At 31.0% G+C, this 24394-nt stretch overlaps 1 protein-coding gene across 4 annotated transcripts in view; it reads left to right on the top strand.

Annotated features, from left to right (window-relative positions):
- The window catches only part of LOC134710693 (kinesin-like protein KIF26A), a 131793-nt gene that overhangs the window by 12551 nt on the left and 94848 nt on the right, over positions 1-24394 (top strand). For 3 of the 4 annotated variants that reach the window (XM_063571082.1, XM_063571081.1, XM_063571080.1), the window contains exon 3: positions 19680-20189. In XM_063571082.1, the coding sequence (XP_063427152.1) occupies positions 19680-20189 (510 nt within the window). Of the gene's footprint in view, positions 1-10988; positions 11081-19679; positions 20190-24394 lie in introns of those variants that run through there. The other variant, XM_063571083.1, reaches the window with a different exon arrangement.

The following is a 24394-nucleotide window of genomic DNA, read 5'->3' as shown; positions in this document are numbered from 1 at the left end:
GAGTATTGAGAACATTTTTTTGAGACAGCCAAATGCCTGGAACAAGTATTAAACTAAAACAAATAGAACACACAATTAGAATTAGACCAGAAAAAGAACATTAAATTCTTTAAAAAGAATATGGTAAACATCTAATCATAAAATAATCCACAAAAAGAATTTAACCATTAATTGAACACAATACAATAAGGATTAGATTAGAGAAAGAAATAGAATTAGACCTGTAAAGAGCACACAATTGGTAGTAGAACAGAAAAGGAACATGGAAGAAGCCAAAAAATGGTAAACACACTTAAAATAACTTCAGAATAGGAATACAATATAATCAAACCAAAAAAAAAACCCACAAACAATTAGATATTTACCAGAAAAAGAACAAACATGGAATTATACCAGAAAAAGAACACACAATAAGAATTAAACCAGACAAAAGAACACACAATTGGAATTATACCAGAAAAGCAAACACTATTCAAGTTTTACAAGAAAAAGAACAAACATGGAATTATACCAGAGAAAGAACGCACAAATGGAATTATACCAGAAAAAGAACACACAATTAGATTTTTACCAGAAAAAGAACAAACAAATGGAATTATATCAGAAAAAGAACACACAATAAGAATTAAACCAGACAAAAGAACACACAATTGGAATTATACCAGAAAAGCAAACACTATTCAAGTTTTACAAGAAAAAGAACAAACATGGAATTATACCAGAGAAAGAATGCACAATTGGAATTATACCAGTAAAGAACACACAATTAGATTTTTACCAGAAAAAGAACACACAATTGGAATTATACCAGAAAAGCAAACACTATTCAAGTTTTACAAGAAAAAGAACAAACATGGAATTATACCAGAGAAAGAACGCACAATTGGAATTATACCAGTAAAGAACACACAATTAGATTTTTACCAGAAAAAGAACACACAATTGGAATTATACCAGAAAAGCAAACACTATTCAAGTTTTACAAGAAAAAGAACAAACATGGAATTATACCAGAGAAAGAACGCACAATTGGAATTATACCAGTAAAGAACACACAATTAGATTTTTACCAGAAAAAGAACAAACAAATGGAATTATATCAGAAAAAGAACACACAATAAGAATTAAACCAGACAAAAGAACACACAATTGGAATTATACCAGAAAAGCAAACACTATTCAAGTTTTACAAGAAAAAGAACAAACATGGAATTATACCAGAGAAAGAACACACAATTGGAATTATACCAGAAAAGCAAACACTATTCAAATTTTACAAGAAAAAGAACAAACATGGAATTATACCAGAGAAAGAACACACAATTGGAATTATACCAGAAAAGATCACACAATTAGAATTTTACCAGAAAAAGAACACACAATTGAAATTATACCAGAAAAGCAAACACTTCAAGTTTTACAAGGAAAAGAACAAACATGGAATTATACCAGAGAAAGAACGCACAATTGGAATTATACCAGTAAAGAACACACAATTAGATTTTTACCAGAAAAAGAACAAACAAATGGAATTATATCAGAAAAAGAACACACAATAAGAATTAAACCAGACAATAGAACACACAATTGGAATTATACCAGAAAAGCAAACACTATTCAAGTTTTACAAGAAAAAGAACAAACATGGAATTATACCAGAGAAAGAACACACAATTGGAATTATACCAGTAAAGAACACACAATTAGATTTTTACCAGAAAAAGAACAAACAAATGGAATTATATCAGAAAAAGAACACACAATAAGAATTAAACCAGACAAAAGAACACATAATTGGAATTATACCAGAAAAGCAAACACTATTCAAGTTTTACAAGAAAAAGAACAAACATGGAATTATACCAGAGAAAGAACGCACAATTGGAATTATACCAGTAAAGAACACACAATTAGATTTTTACCAGAAAAAGAACAAACAAATGGAAATATATCAGAAAAAGAACACACAATAAGAATTAAACCAGACAAAAGAACACACAATTGGAATTATACCAGAAAAGCAAATACTATTCAAGTTTTACAAGAAAAAGAACAAACATGGAATTATACCAGAGAAAGAACACACAATTGGAATTATACCAGTAAAGAACACACAATTAGATTTTTACCAGAAAAAGAACAAACAAATGGAATTATATCAGAAAAAGAACACACAATAAGAATTAAACCAGACAAAAGAACACACAATTGGAATTATACCAGAAAAGCAAACACTATTCAAGTTTTACAAGAAAAAGAACAAACATGGAATTATACCAGAGAAAGAACACACAATTGGAATCATACCAGAAAAGCAAACACTATTCAAATTTTACAAGAAAAAGAACAAACATGGAATTATACCAGAGAAAGAACACACAATTGGAATTATACCAGAAAAGATCACACAATTAGAATTTTACCAGAAAAAGAACACACAATTGAAATTATACCAGAAAAGCAAACACTCAAGTTTTACAAGGAAAAGAACAAACATGGAATTATACCAGAGAAAGAACGCACAATTGGAATTATACCAGTAAAGAACACACAATTAGATTTTTACCAGAAAAAGAACAAACAAATGGAATTATATCAGAAAAAGAACACACAATAAGAATTAAACCAGACAATAGAACACACAATTGGAATTATACCAGAAAAGCAAACACTATTCAAGTTTTACAAGAAAAAGAACAAACATGGAATTATACCAGAGAAAGAACGCACAATTGGAATTATACCAGTAAAGAACACACAATTAGATTTTTACCAGAAAAAGAACAAACAAATGGAATTATATCAGAAAAAGAACACACAATAAGAATTAAACCAGACAAAAGAACACACAATTGGAATTATACCAGAAAAGCAAACACTATTCAAGTTTTACAAGAAAAAGAACAAACATGGAATTATACCAGAGAAAGAACACACAATTGGAATTATACCAGAAAAAGAACACACAATTAGAATCTTACCAGAAAAAGAACACACAATTAGAATTTTACCAGAAAAAGAACACACAAATGGAATTATACCAGAAAAGCAAACACAATTGGAATTATACCAGAAAAGCAAACAATATTCAAGTTTTACAAGAAAAAGAACAAACATGGAATTATACCAGAGAAAGAACACACAATTGGAATTATACCAGTAAAGAACACACAATTAGATTTTTACCAGAAAAAGAACAAACAAATAGAATTATACCAGAAAAAGAACACACAATAAGAATTAAACCAGACAATAGAACACACAATTGGAATTATACCAGAAAAGCAAACACTATTCAAGTTTTACAAGAAAAAAAACAAACATGGAATTATACCAGAGAAGGAACACACAATTGGAATTATACCAGAAAAAGAACACACAATTAGATTTTTTCCAGAAAGGAACACACAATTAGAATTATACAAGAAAAAGAACACACAACATACAGTTTGATCAGACAAATAATGCACTATATAATAATCCAAAAAGAAAAAGATCACAAAAAGAACTTACAAATACAATGAAACCAAAAAGAAATACACATTTTAAAGAATTTGAATTAATTTTGAATAAGACCAGAATGAGAATACACACTTAGGATTAGACAAGATAAGAACACACAATAAGACTAGAAAAAGGATACACAATTAGAATCAAACCAGATTTTAAAAAAAGAAGTTCTTTTACTCAATACAATACTTTTATACTGTAATATAATTCTCTGGGGGTACTGAGAGCAAGATTATCCAACAAAATAATCCATTTGTACAATAAAAACGAAACTATGAAAGCTTGAAGGATTGCGTCTGCTAGTTGTAACACTGAAGCAAGTTTTCTAATTATAGTTCATGTTTATAATTGTAACAAAAAACTTGGAAAAAGATCAGACAGATACAAAGTTTATTTTATATCATGATAAATTATACAAATAAGTAAAATATTAATTGGTAATCTATCTAACGGAACAATTAAGATTTGCACATGAAAGTAGTAATTTAGGTTAATGTAGTGAATGTATAGACAGATGGATTACAGAAATCCTTTAAATTTGATTGAAGTCGAAACAGATTAGAGTTTAAAATGCATAATGATTGGGGATAATTCTGATTCTAGATTCTAATGAAAGACAGGAAAGACAGGGATCACGATTCATCAAGACGTTTTATTGATGAGGTTTACGAAATATTATTGATAATTTTGTAGATATTCCACTGCTGTGGTCTATTGGAATCTGATTATAAGATTTGTTATATTTTAAAAAGATATTTTGAAAAATTGATCGTCAATTAATGCGTAACCCCCTGGACCCCTCTTCGCTTTTCACGACTTAATGGAGAAGCAACTAGATGATGTAAATATGTATTATAGTGATGACTTCAGAATGTGTATTTAGATCAAAAGATTGTTTATATACCGGTAGGTAATAAATAAAGTTACTGTATATACCTAGGGCAGGTGTCAGTACACCTGTGTTACAATAATACCTGTAATTAAGGTAATTTATAACAGTGTCACACCTATACTGATATTGGTTGACATTTGTGGTCAAATATGACCATTGTATTAATTCAAAGATATATATCATGCATTATGGAAAAATTATGAATGGATAGGACAGTTAGAGAAATTACAAATTATTCTCAAATTAGACCGTGTTCGGATCCATTACGTCAATTTTATAGCGATTTTTATTTTTTAGATGAATGAATTTGTGAACATATTAGCTGAGATCACTTTCAGCAAGTGTGTTGAGGTGTTACTTTATTCGTTTTTTATGTCTCGCACCCAGAACCACAAACCACAGATAAAAAACAGGTCCATTTACAAAAATGACACATTTTTATTAAAGGATATGTAAATTGCTATTGGTGGTAAAAGCTGTTCAACAATAACCCAGAGGAAAGAAATAAAAAACACGGAAAACTAATCCATTTTAATAATGGTATATAATATAATTTAGTGAAAAAAATATATGTTTATTTGACATAAAAGTTGTTCAATGACATGTATGTATTCATAACATGATTGAACTTGCTTTTTAAGTACATGTATTAGGATGTTGCTTTGTTGATTGATAACAACTACCGTATACTTTTAGTTACTGGTGGGTTTATAGCAAGAAAGAGGGGTAAATAGAGAAAGGGGGGAACACTGGAATTAAAATGATAAATACAAGTCATACATAAGCTTGGGAAGATGGGGAGAACATTTGACCTCAGAAAAATAACTTTTGAAAAGGAGAAGAGCTGGGAGAAAAGGGGACATGTTTATATATATATGTGAAAGATAAAAACATCTTTTTCTAAAGAATTTGAAAAAGAAAGAAAAATTTGAAGGAATATATTTTTTGAGAATGATCAAGAGTAAAATAAAAAGTAAACCCCCTAGAAAACCAAACATCTTTTTAAGTAACCTTATCTATATTGCTTGTATATTTTTACCAATTAGATTTTGAGTGCTTGTTGGATCATAGACCTTTGTGTTTCTCCTAAGAGAACACCATGTAAAATACAAATTTACAAACTTGTTTCAATTTATCAAAATCGGGTTGGAGCCTCGCTAATCTTCCACGGTAATCCATGTATTACTTACTTCATGTAAAGAAACATAAATTAGCGATGGGGAGTAGTGATTTTGTCACACAATGTCTACCCAACAGATAGTATTGGGTATCTATATCGACAATGGATGTCAACACTGTAATAAACCCACTGACCTGTTGGTTGGTATTTTTACCTGATTATATAGGTAAAGTTTTTCACCTTTTTGACTGACATCTCAATAACATCCATTCCTATAAACTATTATTTTTCAATATCGTACCCGTAATATGCCTTGGGAAGAAAGGGTCCCAAATTCTTTATTAGAGGTCTTTTGGTATGTTTATGAATAAAATTACATGTACCTGAATAGCATATGTAATTAAAGAATGGAGCCAAATATTTCATTAATAAGTTTGTAAGGTCTTTAGGTTTACAAGTACTATAATATTTAAATGTGAAAACAGATTGAGCCTAGGGTTGATTTGCATAATAATATTAATAGCAATAGGTACATTAAAAAATAGAAGCGAAGTAGTTTTGACATGATTTATGTGAGTCAAGTCATTTCCATTTATGTAAAAAAAATTGAAAAGTTATATATACTGAAAAATATGGGTAAGTGGATTGTTTTAAAATGCAAATCAAGATGTGGATGTTAAAGTGAAGAAATGAAAAAAGCACAAACAACAACAGGCCTGGTTCAACTAGCCAGTCTAAAAGGGGCTCCAATCTAGGATAAAGAGGGGTTCAAACTATATGTCCCCACTCAAAACCATCGATTGTAAAAAAAAAACCAGGGGTTTCAACCCCACCCCCTGAAATCTGCATTCAAGCTTTAAGAAAATTTGTTCTTCATTAGACATTTAAGTTCCGGGTTCAACTTTTTATCCTATGAAATGAAATATCCCATGATTAATAGTGATTGGACAGTAAATATTTTGAGCTGAGGGGGTATGTAAAACTTGGAAAGTCTAACAGCAATATAGGTCCCAGGAAGTTTCTTATTGAAGTGTTTCATGTTTTCCCCTATTTCTATATATTAGTAGATTTTATGTTGTTCAGTTCAACTTTAAGGTAAATAAACAGATTTGTTCTAGGTTATCTTGTTTGACAACTTGAACAAATGCCAATTGAACAAAATTCTGTTCAGAAAAATAAGGAAATAAGAATTCATGCATCTATTTTGGTGTCAAGGTCAAAAGGATGGTTTAGTCTTAAAGTACATATAATGAAGATGATACAAACTTAACGGTAAATATTTATGTTTTTAGTCTCGGTGACAAGGATGTTTCTCCTGTTGTTTGCTACAATAAAATCAACACGGTACTTGAAATATATCCAATATTATGGTAGAGAGGAGTTTGACATCCATGTTAGTGAACTCGAGAGGTTATTTATTGGGATTTGATTCTGAATTATATTTTTGTTTTGCTTTTTGTCAGTGCTGTCATGGTGTCTGCAGATGGCATAGAATAATTAAGTGTTAATTTCTAGCGGGATGATAGTTGTATCAAGTCAATAAACAAAGTCGTCTTTTTCATTAAAACAAATTGGACATTCCTACTGCATGTATTTACTTCTGGCACAGGTCAAGAAAGAAAATGAAAAATGAAAAAAAAAATAGTCCTCAAAAGGCTACACGGAAAACAAAAAAGTAAGAAACACAAACCCCTATGAAAGCAAGCAGTAAATTCAGTGTGGATGGTTAAAGTATGGTGTAAAATTAACCATTTTGTGTTCTTGTTGCAGGAAGTGAAAACTACCCTTTAATAGAATATAAGAATTTCTAGAATGTTAAACTATATGAAAAGCTAGATGCATAAATGAATATTCTGCTGAAATAAATTTTCCCATTTTTCTAACCTATATCCAAATGCAGTTTGCCCTAGGACTCAAAATTTAGGTAAGCCTTAATAAAATTTTTGCATTTCCTTCCTGGTCATTTTACCAGTCAATTTAGTATACATTTCTTAATCACATTGATTTTTTGAAGTGAATTAATGACTAAAGTCGTTACATAATTTTCTGTTTACTTTCAAGATAACTTTGAGATAATGGAAAAGAAAGGATATTGTGTATAATTTCATGTCACAAATTGAAATCACTGCACGCACATGAAAATTCAAACTTTGCAGTCCAATCAGTCCATCATCTCAATTCTTTGCTATTGGCATTTCAACTGCACAAAATGCATTACTTTTTTAAATCCCGGCTGTCAGGGGCTTGCATTCACTGATGCAGTTCCAAAATTTTAGATGAGTGTCAAGAAGACTGCCAGACTGGCAATGTCTCGGAGGTAACATTGTATCCAAGGTCAATGTCACACCAATGGCGTCATTCTTATCTTTTGTTAGTAACTAGTAAATTTCTAACTGCAAAGCTGTTGTTTCTTTATTTAGACTTGGATTATAAGGAACCATCCCCACAAATATGGTGCCGTGACTAGGAGGCGCAACTCCAAAAATTAAGCTGAGTGAAAGGAGCTGAAATTGTTTATTTGTTATACAAGTCAAAATTATATCTTATTCTAATTTGAAGTGAGTGCAGCAGACTTTAACCATGAATAAATCTTTGATATGTTTTATAGAAAACTGACTTTAAGGTTATGAAGGTAGGATAAATATTTAAATTCAGCTCAAGGTTCATAAAAAGGTATTGTTGCCAATACTAATTCTTATTTACAAAGAAGAAATATTGTTCATTTACCAAAAAAACAATGACTACTTGAATATTTTGACACTGTCCTAAATAGTCTTTTTGTAGAACCACCCATTTATAATTAGAAAAACCCGAACATCCCTAATATCTTTAATTTTGTATAGTACCACCCTGATTCAAGAAACAGTACTATAGTATATATAGTCGAAAAGAGTGCACCTAATAAACTGTACTATCTGATTGGCATCACAGGTGTCATATCATTGTTTACCTGCAAAGAAGTGACATTGCTCATTTAATATTTGATGTTCATTCAGATCACATTGTTTTTTCGGTAAGAGTTAAAAAAATTATTGTTAATTATTTTAAAAGAATATTGTTAAAATTTGATTTATAGCTTTTTTGGCTTTTCAAATTAAGGTTACATGATTTTAAAACTTTTCATAGCATTTTAAGAAATTAATTATTATTTCACTTTTAATTAGAAATATTTTTTTTAACCTTGAATTATTAGATTATACAAATATGGGAAAAAAGTTAGAATATATTGATGTGGAATGGATGTTTTGTTTCCAGTGGCAAATATTACACATACATATCAGAACAAGAAAATGTGTATATGATATTGATAAAAATTAAAGGTATAGGAATTTTGTATGATTTGAAGTATACAAACCATATGGTAGAGTTATCTCCCATTCATGAACCTACTGTGATATCAATCTCAGAAAACCTTGTTTCGATTAGGTAACAGTTTAAAAAAAATAGAACAAAATTGTATAAGATTTCTATATTTGGAATAACCAGAATTTTAAAAAGAATTGGAAAATCACACATACAGATTTTTTTTTTCATTTTTGATGAAGAAGTTTTTCAAAAAAGTTCTCAAAACTTTTTATTCCGAACACCAATCTGACGCACCAGAAGTGAGCAATGAATGACAAATGTTTCCCTAACAAAGCTTCAAGATTTAAACCTCATTATAAATCACCGAGCTGACCCCAGCTATTTGTTTACTGCGTCACATTGTCAAGAATTTTTTTTAATGTCTTCCTCATCTTGTGCATTAACAGGATCTGTCTAATTGTATCGTCTATCGTATCCTGCCACTGCCCCGCCATATGATATCGGACATTGCATCACGACTTGATTAATTGTGCCGATTACTGGATAGAGATTTGATGTCTTTTGTCTGCAGTTATTTGACAAAATGACAATGCCTTTCACACTGGAGTCATTTTCTTCAATTATGAAGTACTCCTAATCTTCATTATGAAAATATTTTTTACAAAACAACAATACCAATAATCAGTTTGACGGATGAGAAGTCAGCTACAAAAAGAGACAATGACTGGCCTTAGTCAACAACGGCATTGCGGCAATACCAATTCACAAAATTAAACTCTATTCTCAAATTTGAGATTGTTTCTCCGGGCGTACATGGTGCATATAGTTTTTTGCTCAATTGAACTGAAATTAAAAAAAGAAAATAAATGCGCAAAAAGAAATTTAGACTGTAAGGCATGATATTCATATTATGTAGAAATCTTGATGAATTTTATAGAGCAATTTTTCAAAAAGAAAGATATGTAGGTACTTGAAGTTTGTTTGTTTTTACCGTGATGTTAAATGAAATATTTATAGGGTATACCACTTGATTATCTTGGGAAGTTTTTTTTCTCAATAAATCATACACAAATTTTGTTTCAAAAAAGGGGGGGGGATTAAAACAGTGGCAGTCAGTCTACCATTAGTATATCTTTTTTACTCTGTCAACGAAGTAAACATTGTAGAAAGATGATATAAAAAAAATAAATGAATGTCACACTGATTGTTTTGCTGTAAAATTTATTGCAAATGCTAAAAAAATATGTGGAGTGGAAAAACAGCTACAAGATTGTTCAGATGAAGTTTTAAAGGCTATGATGAGAATTCATAAAAAATCAAGCATTATGAACTTTTGTCCATGTTTTCGCATGATTTGATATGTTTTTTAATATTAATATTTAATCACTATTGTTATTAAAAAAATATCAATTTCCTTGGACTATATTGAAATATTAATTAACATTATCCTTAGAACATGATGTGAATTAATATTTTTGTGTGATTCACATGAAGATAGAAGTCTGACATGAGGTCCAGTTACACCTGCCTGTTCGATACTTTTCAAAGATTTTATTGTTTTATAATGTTTGAGCAGACGTAAAAAAATGGTCATATGATACACTGATAAAGGGTGGTCAAAGATAAGCGTGCTCCCTCGACTGTGTAGAGATGGAGCCACTCACACAGAAGTAATGTTGGTGTAAATATTTACCCAAGTTGTGGAAAAGTGATTAGTTTTTGGATAGACATGCTTGACTGATTTATGTTCTTGATTTATGTAGTGAGATAAGGCTCCTATCCTATTGTATCAGATAGTCGAAGCATCTGCTGCACTACTTTTATTGCTTTTCCCCTGTACGCTAGGGTCTTTTGCTATTTCATTTATCTTGCATAGTTCTTGCCCTGCCCATTAAACACGGATTGGGAATTAATTTTGTGATTAAAACTAAAATCGTTACAATTTGTGTTTATTTGTAAGGCGATGTGGTGCTCTCGTTTATTATGGTTTAAGATCCTGTTCTTATTTGGCTTCTCTATAGTTTCTATTGTTGACAGAGCGAACAAAGGACGGTATTGTTAAGATCAGGTTTTTAGTGGACATTGAAGTGGGCCGGGATACAGATGTTTAAATATTTTCGGAAGTTTCATTCAGAACAGTTTGTGTGAAAATTTATTAACTGTGGATTTTATTGACGTCTGCATTCATTATTGGAATTTAATGTTAAACGTGAAGTTCAAATAATTATACATTTGGATATATATACATGAAGGTATGTAATTTATTTGATTTAGGAAAATATATATGCATAGTAATTAATTTATGATCATAATTATAAATAAAGTTTTCAGAAAATGCTTATGATAAATGATGTATCGTAGAATAAGAGTATAATTTTGATTAAAGATATCTATATGTCAGAATATTATATCTTTTTTCAGGGCGTTAGTTTAAACACAAGAATATAGTGAAATAAATATTTGCCTTTAATTCATTTATCTGAAATTAATAACCAACCACTGCTACATAAAACTATCATAGTAGTTTTATCAGATTTCAGATAAAAGATGTGAAAACTAATTTCTATGATAGCGAACATGTAAAAGTAACATTCCCTCGTCAGATTGTTTTAGAAAATATATATATTAAGTTTATACAAATCGTTTTACTAAGGAAATTGAAAGATAGAAGTTTGTACACAAAGATGAGGGTCCTGACCTCTTGTCAACATCATCAAAGAGTAAGATTGACCTTAGAAATGTATACACCTGGTTTAAACAGGTAAAAATTCACCATTTACTTGGTCTATTACTGCAAGGTAAAGTCACATTTTGTGCTTCAGTGCTACTTTACAATGTAAGTTATATCAGTTATGAATTATATAATGTAAACTTTCTAAATTTTAGGGAGGTATTGAATTAAATTTGTTATCCTTTGAAATTTTAGGGAGGTAAAGAATTATAAAATGATAGCTTTTTAAATTTTGGGGAGGGGTAAAATTATCAAATGTTTTTATAATCATAACAATAATGTCATACTTATTTCTTATCTAATATTAATGATATGAATTTGTGTATTGCCAAATTGATTTTTAATTCAGATTTTATTTAAATTTTGGTAGTTTTTGTAATTGATTACTTTGTTTATATATTGTTTATGTTAGTGTAGGTGAAAGTATTGAACTGAAGGAAGTTCTTAGCTTTGTTTTTTATTTCGTAAGATAATTAAATATTGGAAAAAAATAACCTGGTTTATTTTTAGACTGGGTTTGCCAGACTGTTTCCTTTTTCCTGATAATTCATGTTCGCTTTTATTGCATTTTAAGATTTAAATGAATTCCAACTGTGATTTTGAAAATCTTCTTTTCTTCTATCACAATTATCAGTGATGCACTAGAATCAGAATGATTTACGAATAGATAGGAACTCATTCAATGTAATGGTATCAATTTATCTTATCAGAATTTAAATTTAAACTTTTTTTTCAACTTTAATGATTTTATTGAAAAGTTGCATCAAAAACAGAATGATTTATCTGGTTCCTAGGACAGAATAAAGTAACAAATTATAATGCAGTGTTTAAGATGATATTACTTAGGAATTTTGCAAGAAAGCAAAAAGTTATTTTTCAGTTCTTAATTTTGACATTTCAGCTGATTTGACTTGTCTGTTCATGATAAGCCTAAATTTTATTACAATTTGCTTTAAAAAAACATAAAATTTGATATATAAAGTTTATTATTCATAAGATAAAATTTATAAAAAAATTATGATTGAAGAAAAATAAACTTTTTTCCATACCATTATCATAACCAGTTCTGAAAATTTATAATGGGGTCGTGTTACGGTGTCAATGACACTATTATATTTATCAAACATATGTAAAAAGATATGATCTATGCTATATGTTTATCATGTGATAAGATCTTTAAACTAACCCATGTAAAACTTCTGTCATCGTAGCTACTGTATTTGTCAAACTTTTTGAACTTTTTGTTCCATGTAAGTGATCTTGCTACTGTATCCATTAACCTTTTTATGGAAGTTTGGGATAACAGTAGAACCATTGTGTTTGTTGCCCTTTTGACTAAAGGTATTGTTACCCTCTGTCACATCTATACAAGACCTGTTATGTTTTTCGCAACCTTTTGTGATCTTGCCAGGGAAGTATCTGTCAACTCCGCCAAAATGGTTTGTTTCCTCATGACATAATGTTAGCATTTGCTGTCAAATTGTTGAACTGACATGTCATATATGTCAACACTTTCTTCTGCTTCTAGTAAATGTCAACTTTTATACCAGTAACCACTTATCATTGGATTTTATGAAACAGATAAGCTGGAGAGAGAGTATTGCAGATGTACTGTTTATAGGATATTTATAGCATTTGTCAATGAAACAGCAGCACCAAAAAACTCTGAAATTTATAGGTCACCATACCTTCTTCAATCATAGAAAGTTAGATAGTCATCTAGACAATATGTCAATGTTTGTCAAGCTTCATATGTTTTGTTTCATTGTAATATATGACTGTACCAAATCTTCAACTATTTGGCCCTAATATCCAACATGGCACTGTTTTCTTGTGGAATAACAAGACAGTAGGGGCAGGCTTGCCCCTAAACTTGACTGAATTTGTAGTGGAACTGGTAAAAAAAAGTCTGGATTTACCATAAATGAATCTCCATAGGGGGTGACCCTGAACCACAACCCCCTTATATCCATCCCTGTTTCCCGTCTTTCAATCCTTAATGTCCCATGTTGCAGATTCTACTTGTTGTGTTATTTTTAACTGTTCTGCAGTATTTCATCTACTGTACCACTAGCCTGTCAATACTTTGTGGTGATTTTGAATCTTGTCTTAATTGACTAGAATTGTTTTCCTACAGCAACCTCAGTCTGGTGGTTCTCCAGGCATTCCACCATCATCCACCAATATAAACTAACACCCACAATATAGCCATTAGTGCTGAAGGGGTGTTCAACACCGACAAACAATTACTCAATCATATTAATTTTGATAACTTCTCTTTCCTCTACATGTATGAAATAATTGCCACTGGATGTTATGCAAGCAACTTTCAATTGTTTAAATATTATCTAAGGGAGGCATTAAAATATTCAATGAAAAAAATGGTACTGATGGTTATAATGAGCTTTTTATATGGAAAATTCAGTGTAAATGCATAGCTAAAATGAGGTCTTTATTTAGTGATGCTTGCTTTCCGTTTGATCAGATATCTACCAGTATATTGCTGATTTTCTAATGTGAAATACAGATTCTCTGCTCTGAACACAAAAACTTAGGATTCTTGTTCTGTGATTCATAATGTTGGTAACTTCTTAGACAATTACATTTCCAGTACTCTCCTTAGATCTTGTCTGAGAAGTATAGTCATTAATGTTCTATGTACAGCTTATACCACTTGTAATGTTGATTATACTTTCCTGTGTGCCACTTGAATATCAGATGTGTAGAAGCATCAGAATTTGGACTTTTAGGCAAAACAATATTCATCAGTTTACAGAAAATATACATGTATATATAAACTATTAGTTTGTGAGATGTAAATATTATTTTTTCCCAAGTGGTCAAACCAAATTGTATGTTGTGAAATATACAAGTTTTACAAGTGGTCATCTTGTTGGGAAATTGCCGAAATTTTGCATTCATCCAGTCTAAATCAATCTTGACCTTGTTAAATTCTTCGTCTTGCAGGGGTTATGTTCTTTGTTTAAAAGGTCATAGGTCACAGAGAAATTACAGAGATTGTGTTTACTTTTAAAAACAATATGTTTCAGATTTATAACTTTTTTTATTGTAAAACCTGAATTATACAGAAAGTGAAGGTCAAAAATCAGAGTAATCAAAAAGAAATTTAATAAGATGATCTTTCTTAGTGGTTAGACCAAAAGATCAGGTCATAAAAGGACTTTTGAAGTGTTCAGAATAAGAATTGGCAAATGATGCTTCTCTGTGTGTTTTGATCCTTTATAACAGTCCTTTAATTTACTTTCTTCAAGATGTGACTCAAATAAATGCAGCCTGGTACATTTAAAGAGATTGTTGGAAGACTTCGGATAATCTCATGGCGCTAAGGTGACATCTTTAAGTCATTCATGTAACATTATACAAGCTTCTGCATATTTGTTTGATGTGTTCTTTTAGTTAACAATTCATTTGTTTTAATTGTACCAATAATGAAATGAGCTAAAGAAAAAAAAAAACAAGAAAAAACAAAGTATTCCTTTCAGTAAATGAAATTTTGAGGAAAAAAACCTTTGATCGCAAAATATTAAGAGTTCTTGTTTCACTCTAATTAGACCAAACAAGCATCATATTACAGGTTTTACTGTCTTTTTATTTCACTGAATGTTTAAAAATCAATTTATCCTTCCATTTGCACGCCAGAAGGCCGCGATTTTTTTGTATCAATCACCAGTTTTCCTTTTCAAATTCTTTGTTTCATGTGTTACTCAACAATAGACGTTACTTAATCATCACTTTTAAACCTTAAAAGTCCATTACGGAAAAGACGAGGGGATAATCTGCCTGACTCCGAACTGATTAATCTATTAATCTGCTCCTGGTGTCATTAAAAATAGTGGAGACAAATTAAGTTCCGTAGTTATTTAATGTTCACAGGATAACGAATCCCTCGAATCCCTTTAGTTTTTGGAAAAAGAAACAATGAGAAAGCCGTCAGATCTCCGTCACATGATAAATGTTTAACTGGAGTAAAAGTAATTACTCATTGGTTAACGACAAATTAAATACGAGATATGGGGAATAATCGTTTGTCTCCATTGTTTGTACGATAATGATCCTATCACTTCATGGTTGCATTATTGCACAAGATTTTCTCACTAAAGATTTGGACAGATGTTTTAATTTAGGCTGAGCAATATAAAGATCAGGACGGATATTTTTATTGTACCACATTAAACGTCTTGGAATGAAAAATTAATTTGACATGTCTTAGAGAGAAATTAATTTTCCCTTTTAGTTTTAAATTGAAAAATATGGTAGTTGTCCAATTCTCATGATGTTTCACCTATATGCCAACAGATTCTTGTTTTAAAATTGAAAAATAACATAGTTGTCCGATTCTCATGATGTTTCACTTATATGCCAACGGATTCTTGTTTTTAAATTGAAAAATATCATAGTTGTCCTATTCTCATGATGTTTCACTTATATGCCAACGGATTCTTGTTTTTAAATTGAAAAATATCATAGTTGTCCGATTCTCATGATGTTTCACTTATATGCGAACGGATTCTTGTTTTTAAATTGAAAAATATCGTAGTTGTCCGATTCTCATGATGTTTCACTTATATGCGAACGGATTCTAGTTTTTAAAGAGATTTGTATGAGGGTTCTTATGTAAATATAATATCCTTGTTTCTTTGTGAAGTGTTTGTAAAATTTCTTTTAAAGTAAAGTTGTGACACTTGAAAGGCGTGTTTATAAAGTAGTTAGAGATAGGGATTAATCTGGCTAATAATCTACCGAGATTAATCATTATTAGGGTACTTTGTAACTTGTGTCATTTGCTTGTTGGAGTAGTTAATGGAGTACTTACGGGTACTAAGCAGACGACGGTACCGAACACGATTGTAAATTAACTTCTTAATCTTCTCATCGGCGAATAATTACTTTCTTTTTGACTGAACAATGGCTGACTTGACGTCTGCTCATTGTGTTGGACATCTTATGTTAATGAGCCTTGAGACAAGTAGATTGTAAGAATTTTTGAGGGAACTGAGAGGTGTAAAAACTAAACAAACATACCAATAGGTTCAATAGGGTCTGATACAATACTTGAATCTGCAGGTATTTCTGTTTGAGAGATAATCTAGCAATTTTTTGGGGGGAAAATACATGTAAATTTTGGCTGACACTATAGAAGTCTCAGATTTTTGTAACAACTTTAACAACTATTTTGGGTTAATGTTGTGTTGAAAGATTTGCTTTTAAAGATTTTGTTTAATCCAAATTCCTTTAATACCAGTGTTAATAAGCATCTGCCAACTAGAAGAAGAAAAATTGCAGAAAGAGAAAAAAACATTTTATTATGGTACACATTTATAGAAAAAACAACGTAACCTATTTGTCTTCTTAACAACATGCAGTTCTTGAAATACTTTGCATTGTGTTTTTCAATCAGTATTACCACCTACAAGGACTTAAGTTAATGCATTTTCTAAGAGGGATATAAAAAATAAAAATGTCACTTTTAGGAATATAATCTGCTATAAGAGGGTCCCATACAAAATTAATCTAAATCTGAAGAGGATATAGACCAGCCTCCTTCAGACTGAGGAGATAATACATTTTTCTCTAAATGATTTACAAATCATTTCCTTTTTCATTAACACTTTTTTTTTGTGCCACACTTATCTAAGTCATAAATAAACAACATAGAAAGATTACTGAAATTTATGGTATAGCAGAAATACTGTAGGAAATATGGTAAATCTTTAAAGACATGGGGCCTAATAAAGGGGAGATAATTCATGAAAATATGGATTTTTCAGAAAATTTAATTGACTGAGTTATTTTATTATAGAAATATGACTTTATTTGAGGGGTTTTCATAAGAATATGGATTCAATGTGAGCCTATTTGAGGGGTATATGGAAATATGATTTTAATTTGAGCCTATTTGTAAATTGATGAGTTTATGGTTTCTGTAATGCCCAGCCTAAGATAGAAAGGGTGCATTATGTTTTCCAGTCTCATAGAGTGCATGTCATATATGACCTAATATATTGGATTTAACATATTGGTTTGAGGTAGTTTGCCAATAATTAAGTTGTGATCAACTTGAAACTGAATGCACCCATTCATTAAGACGTGTTCGAGGGTCAATTTGAATTCTATTCCGCTTTTTCCTGACATGCATCTGGCTTTTAGAGACAATACGGTAATCATTGTAAATATGCATTTTCTATAAAGTACTTACAGGCTGATAATAAAATGAATATAATGAGATCTTCTATGCGTATCTCTATTATAACAGTGCTTAATAGTGTCAAAATGATCATTAAAATAGATTGAATAGCATGTTAATATCATTATATTATTTATAGAACCATTATAGGGTAGAAATTAATAAGAATTATTGGGTAACTAGTTATTAATATGCCAGATTCAGGGATATTTGTGTCATAATTTGATCATTTTGTTGTCAAAAACACATTTTGATAATTATGTAATACGGTTTTTGCCGATTTTTAAAAAACTTTATGCTTTGTGTTTTTGAGTTTTTGCTCAGTATGTCTGTCAACATGGCAATGCTGTGGGACTGAAAAATGGCGGAGAATAAATCTGGTGTTTTTGACCATCAAATTATGCTTTAGAAAGTTTAGATTAAATTCAATATAAAATTGATGTTCTACTGATGTTTAAATCATAAACCAAAGGTTAATTAATCCAAGAGAAAAAAAAAACAGATTCCTGAAGATAAAAAAAGATAGATTTTTATACCACTACATTTGAAAAAGTCAAAAAGTTGGTCATTGCTTATTTTGGAGACCAATACTAAAGATGGGCAAACTGTAACTTGAATCATAGAATGTAACGATGGTCCCTCACATTTTTTTTCCTATAAATCCAAATTAAAAAAACAAACTAAGTGGACTCTTCATGAAATGTGCAGGGTCAGCATGAGTCATTGCATGGTTTAAATGTTACATCAGAGGTTTAAGTGGACATTGCACTAGCCCTTATATTACCTAGGGTTGATGTGATCTGTCAGCTTTATCAGTGATACATACCTGGAATATTTTGTTACCGATTTAATTGATTTAGATTATTCGGAACTTTAACTTTGATTGTTACTGTGATATTCAATACATTTCTTACATAATCTTATTACCTATGAATTAACCGAATAAGTTTGTTCTTTTAATACGTTATGTCAAATTAGTCATTTGAACGCATACTAAGATCTTTTATTATGCACTTTTTAACATGAAAAAGAGCCATTTAAGAACCACTTTGAGCAGTGTTTGAACATCAGATAACTTTCATAATTTAATAACTTGTCTTCAACTCCGAACTTCGTGGCTTCATGATGGGAAAATTTTGCAGAACACCTGCTGTAAAAGTTTTTGCTTATGTCACTTATAAATGCATTCTTTGCCAACTTTTGTTTATAGAAACATTTGCCATTTCTGTTCATTGTTTTAAATTACCTGTTTCAATTTTAAATACACAGACTTTATTGAAATTTCCTGTCTCTGGCTTTATAGATAAGTATTTATCTATAGAGGAGAGAGGAATTTTATCTTGTTACTAATTAAAGGACATTGTAATGAAAACAAACAGATAAAGGGGATCCCTTGACAAGGTAACAAGACTCTTTATGAAGAGGAAGTGTTAGTGATATCCTTTGTCGTGAAAAGGTCTTTTGTGGTGGAGTTAAAAAAAGTGCGTTTTCAGGGGTGACCATTGCATGTGGGTGGTGAGTTACATTTTTTGATGGATGCTAAGTGGACAGAAAAATCTGTGGATATTACATCTATGGGTGAAAATTTTTAAAGAGAAGTGTTCCAAAAATTTATTTTGAAGGAGTTTGAAAAGTGCTTTTGCAGGGGAAGCATTGGATGTGGATTAATTGTGAGTTTTTTTATTTATTTTGGATGCCATTTGGACAGAAAAGGTGAAACTTTAAGAATAGTGTTCCAAAAGTTTCCTGTGAAGGAGTTAACAAAGTGCTTTAGAAGGGGTTACATTGGAGGTGGGTTGTGAATTGTATTTTGGATGTCTTGCACAATTTAAAAAGCAGCTATAAATGCAGATTGTTATATTTTTCAAAAGATTGAAGAGATGATTTTAAAAATACATTGTATTTTCTTTTCCAGAAAGACGAAAACTATACTGCTAGCATTAGTATAGAACCAGCTGTGTACAAATTTGGGGGTGAAGCTAAGATAAGGAAACTTCCCACTCCGTTAAAACATAAGTCACCGGATACTCCTGCAAAAAATGAACTGTCACAGAATGCTATTGGAAAAAGAGTTATGATGGATTATCCAATCAGAGGCACCATTTCTCCATTGTCTGATCAGGCAATTAATCAAAAATCGTTTGTCTTTGGTAGACCATCTTCCCCTGTCAACCATTCAGATATCCAAAGATGTAAATCTCCCCCAGATCAGTCACGACCCTTGTCACCTTTATCAGAAAGCTTATCAAACAGAAGACCTGTCTATGGTAAACCACCAAAATATGTTCCTCCGTCAAGTCGTAGTGCGAAACAGGGAGCTTATGCAAAAACTGGAGGGATTTGTGATCAGTGTAATAACTGCCTCCTCGACTTGAAACGTCAAGCGGTGAGATTAATGAACGTGGAAAAGCCATCATCCAATAAGGTAAAGTCTATATATATGTTGCACAGGTCATCATCGTTAGCCTTAAGTAGTTTGTCTTCGTATTAAGATTGTCAAATCCAAGTTTGTTTGTCCTAGCTGTAATTTATTACGTTCATCGGTGTATACCCTATTGATTATTAAACCACTGTAGCCTAGATATCGTTATACTATATTAGAATTTCCATTCCGACAAAATTAAGATTTTTAGATTTATGCGTCTACTAACATTAAGGAATGTAGACTTCTTTAGATATACATATTGTGCTGTGGTATTTGGTCTCTTAAAAGCTGTGATTTGTGATTTTGCTTATATGGAAGTTTCATTACCAAGTGGAATAAATATTGGATACAAAGTTGATAACCTTGCTTCTTCTAGATATATAAGATTAGAAATTATTATCTCTCAGGCTGTGAAATAATTTGAAATAATGAACTTACTTTTAGTTTAGTCTGTTTTAAACTTAATGAAAATATCTTAAATAAAAAAAACCCAAAGAAAATCACTTTTACATTTTGCAACATTTTTTCATAAATCTTAGAATTCAAAAAATTCTGCATACAGACAATGTTATCAACCTTTTCATAGAGTTATCTCCCCTTTTCATTAGCTATTTAAAAGTGCATTCTGTGTTAAATATATCTGAGCCCTTTCCCCATTGAAAATTATTGGAAAGTAGTTAATATAAAGTGAGATTAAATGAAGTTTTATTTAATTTCCCTCTATAGACGATTCTTTGATTGAGATGCAATTAAATACTAATCTAGGATTGTTTGTCAGTATGTTTTGCACATCACTGATTTGATTAAAATATTTCACCCTGTGAATTAAAAGTATCTCCCTAGTGCAACACTGCACCATGTTTCGCAATCCAATAAGAACAAAGGGGGTTATTGGGTGTGATCTTCCACACTGTACAGAAAAAACACAATCCCATTTGTTCAAAAAGGGGGGGGGGGGTATTATAAGGGTGTGATCTTGCTCATTGACTGTACAGTTAAAACTCAATTCCATTAGAACAAAAGGGGTTTGTTAGGTGTGATTTAAAAAATCGAACACTGTAGCAAGGTCAACCAGAGCATTTTATATTTTTCAACCCCAAAAAAATATTTACCAAAATTTTCTTGCTTTAATGTATTGGAAAAGATTTGCTCATCATTTTTCCAAATATTTTGGCTTTGTAAAAATCTTTAGTGTTTTCAGCTAGAAATCTATCTCAAAATACTTGCACTCAAGCATGCATGAAAGGGTGTGGATTAGAAAGATGTACTTATTTTATCTTGACTATCAGGATCATTAAGTAGATCACTTAATTTGTATTTTTAAACTAAGTAATGGCACATCTGTTCCAGGAAAAAAAAGTTTTTGATGAAGTTCTTTTAGCTATCAAAAAAGTACCTAAAGGTACATGCTTACAGTATTGTGTTGTGTGTCTTTCTGTCTGTTTGAAATCAAAACACCTCTTTAACACTATACAGACCTGGCTCCGCTAGAAAATGTCATTATTGGCTAGACCATGACACCTATTGAACTTCAAGGTCAATGTCAAGGTCGAAATTAATTATTGTGATGGTTTGCTATCAAGAGGAGTTGATGGCTCCCATTGATTTTTTAGGTCAGTTTAAATAGCACAAATAGATACATTTTGTATTCAATCTTGCAACAGGTCATGTAAGGCCAATAAATACTGTTATAATATGTCTTTAAGATGGAAATGGCTCTATATTCTAACTTCTACAAAGCATCAGATTATGTATTTCTGTTCAGACAAGAAACGTAAAGTTCTAGATTAAGACCTTCAAGATAAGTCTTGTACAAGAGGAACAATTAATTGCTAGTCTGTATCTGTCTAACTTTCACATTGATTATATATATTCATGCTTTTGATAATTGTCTGTAAGAGTTTCTATCATTGGAAGACATGACCCCCAGTTGATTTTCAAGGTCAGTAGTAAAGGTCAAATAGTAAGAACAAATACTTGTAGTATTATGCCTTGCAACAGGTCATCTAAGGCCAACAAAATAGTTGTTGCAGAGATTTTTCAAGATACAAATAATCTGGCATCAACAGGGCATAGGATTCAGATTTTCCGTTCAGACGGGAAGCACAACTTTTTTTTTTTCGACCTTCAAGATTAATCTTATACAAGAGGAACAATTAATTGTTAGTCAGTATCTGGCTAACTTCACTTTCACATTGATTATACCCATGCTTATGACAATTGTCTGCAATAATCAACCGTGGATTGTCACTGATTAAATTTTATCAAGTTTGCTGTAATCCAGTAATTGAAGGAAGATGCGAAATGTACATCTTGAGTGCTTTTCTTGTCAGCTATTGATTTTAAATTGGTTCAATCACTAACAAATAATGTTTGACATTCAGATAACAGGATAAGTGTATGGGTTATTTAGATCGGTGGCTAATATCACACAAGCTTAACGTGATTAGCTTCATCTTGACAAACAATTGTTGCGTTTCTCCCAATTCAATTACAGTTTTTATATCCGTGTGACTCACAATGTTTTTGTATCCATTAAGATGTTTCCGATGTTGAATGTGCTTACATAGGCAGGACAAATTTGACAACCGAGTATGCTTGATCAAATTACTGCTCATTTCTCCCCATAATCAACTAGATGGTAATACATCACTTCGACTTAATTCTTTCATTTATTTTATCGCCTATAATCTAGGGTTCTGTAACCATCAACACAGCTAACCTATAATTCCACTGTCAGATTTATTGCTGTATTTTTTGTTTATTGTTGCACATGTGTAATTACTGTTTGGTTGTAAGTCAGACCTCGGAAGTTTTTGTGGTAATTAGCACATGAATGCATTCATTTCATGTCCTTCTTACATTTTTCTAGCATTGTTTTATCTCATAATTTTTTATGGTTGTCGGACATGGTATGTTAAGGGTCACTTTTATGCCAATTGTTGCATGTCTAAAGTCTGTTCTGTCCATCGAAGACAGTTGTTGCATGTTAAGTTTAAAAGCAAATTTTCCTAATGTTATCACAGATATTAAATAAATATTGAACACCAATTCAAAAGCATAGAATCTGGTAAACAATTAAATTTAACAGTTTGAAGACTGTTATTACTGGAAAAAAAACTGAAGAAAAGTAATCTTTTGGGTTTTTATTTTATTATTGTAACCATTACTAAACGAAACTATGTCTATAAAATGGAATATTTGTGTCTGCCCAGTAGAAAATCTATAAAAGTTTTAATGCAAGTTTAAATATGTAGGCCATTAAACTGACAATTCATCTTAAAAATTTATCTTAGATATACTACATGCAAATGGAACAGTGCAGATCGGTTTATTCTGGAATAGATGTCCTTTTAGTTATTGTTTGATATAGGGGAATTCCCACCAGAGGCAGATTTAGGGGGTTTTCAAAGTACCGTAAGACCCCCTCTTGTTGGAAAAAAATTAGTTGATTATATGGGGACTCACTGAGGCATTACTAGAGCAGGTCCTTTACTCTTAGGCATTTAATGCACCTTCCTTGTGCAAATTTCTGTATCTACCACTGTCCAAGCCTTCATGTTCTAATTTTATGAACTTTATTACGAGTCACTTATATTGGAACTTTGATAGCCTTAAATGAGAAAGCAACCCAACATCTATACAGTCCAGCACAAGAATAATCAGAACTTTTGTTCCAGGTTGAAGGCCTCATTGTGACATTGAGATGAGGAGCAGCAGTTAAAGAACTGTTCCTTTACCTGGGTTTATTCAGGCTTTTGCAGATATTTTGTCTTGTAACCCTTAATTTTCATTACTTGAACTGTCAGTTTGAATTTCATTCAAATTAGCACTTTAAAAAACTTTTGAAATACACAAATTTGTTGCTTATGAACAGATTTTCTTTGGAGAAAGGTTAGTAAATCAGTGCTAATTCAAAGAAACACTGATGCGTAATTCTTATAACAAGGCACTAAATGCTCCCTGATATCTTTTTAGCTTCATTGGCTTAGTAATTATTCTCATTTTCAATTTACGACAAAATGAATTTGTGTGTGGTAAGCATAAGATGTTCTCTCAGTGGAATATCCCTGATTAAAGTTATCTATAGTGTGATGAGAGGTGTATGGCATGTATTAGAGGGATACCTCAGTAATTGGTACCTGGTGAGGAAGGGTAATTCCTCCCCATTATCAAATTAGTTTGAAACAGTTATATATATCGTT

This window comes from Mytilus trossulus, chromosome 3, assembly GCF_036588685.1.
Source record: "Mytilus trossulus isolate FHL-02 chromosome 3, PNRI_Mtr1.1.1.hap1, whole genome shotgun sequence".
Lineage (NCBI taxonomy): Eukaryota > Metazoa > Mollusca > Bivalvia > Mytilida > Mytilidae > Mytilus > Mytilus trossulus.
Note: the sequence above shows the minus strand (reverse complement) of the source record. Positions and strands in the feature narration are given on the sequence as shown.